Source organism: Aplysia californica, unplaced genomic scaffold, assembly GCF_000002075.1.
Source record: "Aplysia californica isolate F4 #8 unplaced genomic scaffold, AplCal3.0 scaffold00402, whole genome shotgun sequence".
NCBI lineage: Eukaryota > Metazoa > Mollusca > Gastropoda > Aplysiida > Aplysiidae > Aplysia > Aplysia californica.
Genome location: NW_004797672.1, coordinates 277,339 through 280,498, shown reverse-complemented (window position 1 = coordinate 280,498; position 3,160 = coordinate 277,339). Strand labels below are relative to the sequence as shown.

Below are 3,160 nucleotides of genomic sequence, written 5' to 3'. Positions count from 1 at the left end.
GCCATCACTTAACCCTACCCGTACTTCATGTTTTACTATCGTATCCATACGACGTGGGGAACTCTGTGCCACCACATTCCAAAGAGGAAATTTACTCGTTAATCCGATTCTTACGCTTTGCATTACGGTTTGTCAAAATGAGTTTTTGAGAAATACTGAAAGTTTCAAAGAGATCTTCGTACAAGAAGTATTCTAAAATGTGAAGAATACAACACCGGGGTACAAAATGACTCCAGGGCGTACAGACAGGGTTAAGCAGTTGTGAGCGCCGTAAAACCTTACTAAAACAAACAAACATAAGAGTAACTCACGCTTTGATCTAAGTTCTTTGATCTTTGACTACCACGGCGGCGTCAACAAAAAACCAACAACTGACACTGCTGGAATCGTTACCTGCTATTTATTAACTGAAGGGGGTTACTTCGAAGTCTGTGAGCCAAAATGCTCGGAAACCGGGTGATATTGAACATTTCTGATACCGTTGAAACCCTAACCTTAAGCCTAATAATAAGCCTAAACTTCATCTTAACCCCAAACTGAACACAATATTGTAATAACCTTACGCTTGCCCTGTAACTTAAAAATGAATCATTGTTGGGGTCTGTCAGACTCTATCTCCCCTCTCCCAAAACCAACAACAAAGAAACAACTAAGAAACAAGAAAAAACATCAAAACAAAACAAAACAAAACAAAACAAAATAAATAAACAAACAAACGAAGACAAACGAAACCATCCAAACAAAACGGCAACAATCACAACAACCACCACAACAGCAATAAAAACAATACAATAACAACAACAACTACAACAATAACAACAACAAAACAATCCAATAATAAATGTTGGTTTTGATCAGACCAGATGGTTGCTGACTTACTGTTGCCCGGCATTTCCCTCTCTCGTCTCCTGCTCAGTTTGAAACACTCCTGTTTGGCGAGGAGAATGAGACGACGCTGGTCCAAGGAGGACATCACAGACACCACCTGGGAGGGAGGGAGGGAGGGAGGGAGAGAGGGAGGTAGGAGGGAGGGAAGGAGGGAGGGAGGGGATGAGGGGAAAAGAAAAGCCGTCATTGTAATGCAGCAGGTGTGCATGTTGGCTCGAGCATCTTTTTTGCTTTAGTAAGGGTTTCAAAACCTGAATAGACACAAAGGTCTTGAACATCTAGCTGTCACTTGCAAAATAGAAGGCAAACGAGGAAGGGGTAGACTCAGAACAACCTACTTAGGGAACCTAAACAAATGGGTAACGGGGAAAGACCAGCGAAACGTAGCTTTTTTAAGAGCATCCGAGCAAAGGAATGAATGGAGAACCATGATCGCTGATGATGATGGTGAAGTGTTTCACGGCACTTGCAACACAATAAGGTCATACAAGTGCCGAAGATTAGAGGTGTGTTGCAAGGGAGTAACAAGCCCAGAAAAGAAGGTGGAGAGATATGGACAGCAGTTGTTTGATAGGAAAGGGGGAGCAAACCACACCAGAACACCTGCCAACCACCCTTGCTCTAGTCCCAGAACGGTGTAGTGGGAAAATGTTTTAGATGCTACGTGTCATGACTCGGTGGAACCAGGCGCTCTTCAATTTTTGGAGCACTTGGAGTTCTTTTTTTAGGGGGGGGGGTATCTTATCGTTCAACAGGCAAGTTTGATGGAAATAGAGGCAGAGGTAGACAGAGGGAAAAGATACTAGACAAGATGACAGCATGGCTAGGAGCAGCAAGAACTACAGACACCATTCCTGCAACGCAAGACAGAGTGAAGTGGAGGTCCATGATCGCCCACGCCAGTCGGCAAGGCACCGGATGATGATGATCTTACCGTTTGTTCACTTATCTTGCTTTTGATGGTAAAAATATCCATTTTTTACGTATGTTGGATAGGAGTCGAGATATTTGCGACTGAAGGAGGTACAAACCATTCAGCTCTGAGAGTATACAACATTAAATATTCTGGATGGAGAGCCAGAGGAAGACCAAGGCGACGATGGAGTGAACCTGTGGCAGACACCCTCAGAGCTCACGGGATGTCCCTCTACAGGCCACTCGTCTTGCTGCAGACAGACGCCTGTGTCTCCCCGCGACACCCACCCGTACAAGCGGAAGAAAAAAGTAAAAGTAAAGGAAGAAGGGGGTACGGGAGTCTCGTTGCCAGGGGGAAAAATTAGGGAGAAAATGGCTTCAAAAGTTGGTTAACGTCCAACACTTGATTGTCCAGGGAAACTATTTACAATTCTGTTCATTTGACCAAAGGGCTTCAGTATAACCCACAAATAAATTGGATTTTTAGATGTTTATAGCGGAGTTGAGGAAAAAACATCGATAAAAAAAATGCTCTATGGACGGTGAAATATCCATTTCTTCGATTTCTTTATTTTTATCGACTTCCTGACTTCAACATGAAACCACTCACATAATAACCTATGCTTGAGTGGACCTACGCTCTTTCGGAGGAACCGTCACTTGACCTGAATCAGCTGAGGATAACATGAGTGGGCTACCCAGTAGCGTAAACAAAAGTACATGTAGTAGGCTGCGCATGTCCTCTCAATGGAGTACCCACATGCTTTCTCAGCTCTATACGCTACTCACACTCAAGTCTCCTTCAACCCCCACCCCCGTCCCCCAACAACCCACACACACACACAACTATTGTGTGGTCAAAAGTGCAAGCCGAAACTTATTGTCATAATATCTCCTTAACTATTGTACATAGATTCTCCAAATTTTGCACAATGATTTATATCAATTTGTCTTAACAGACGACAAGTTGATGCTATTGTGCGTTATTTTTTTCTTCTCCTCCTGCATCTTTTGTGTAGTTTGTTTCGTTGGACCGCATGGGGAGATGCCATTTCCCGCCAAGGGCGGTGTGAAAGGCTTTTGTTGTAGATATTTTGTTCTGTTTGATGGCCTTTGTAATGTCGTCTAGCCCGGTTATTTGTGGCCAAGACTGCCTTTGTAGCCCGGTTATTTGTGGCCAAGACTGCCTTTGTAGCCCGGTTATTTGTGGTCAAGACTGCCTTTGTAGCCCGGTTATTTGTGGTCAAGACTGCCTTTGTAGCCCGGTTATTTGTGGACAAGACTGCCTTTGTAGCCCGGTTATTTGTGGACAAGACTGCCTTTGTAGCCCGGTTATTTGTGGACAAGACTGCCTTTG

General features: G+C 44.0%; 1 protein-coding gene across 1 annotated transcript in view; it reads right to left on the bottom strand.

Moving 5' to 3' along the window:
• Positions 1-3,160, bottom strand: part of LOC101854268 (glucagon-like peptide 1 receptor) — a 72,064-nt gene that overhangs the window by 17,819 nt on the left and 51,085 nt on the right. The window contains exon 3 of the mRNA XM_035971240.1: positions 880-985. Within this exon, the coding sequence (XP_035827133.1) occupies positions 880-985 (106 nt within the window). The remainder of the gene's footprint in view (positions 1-879; positions 986-3,160) is intronic.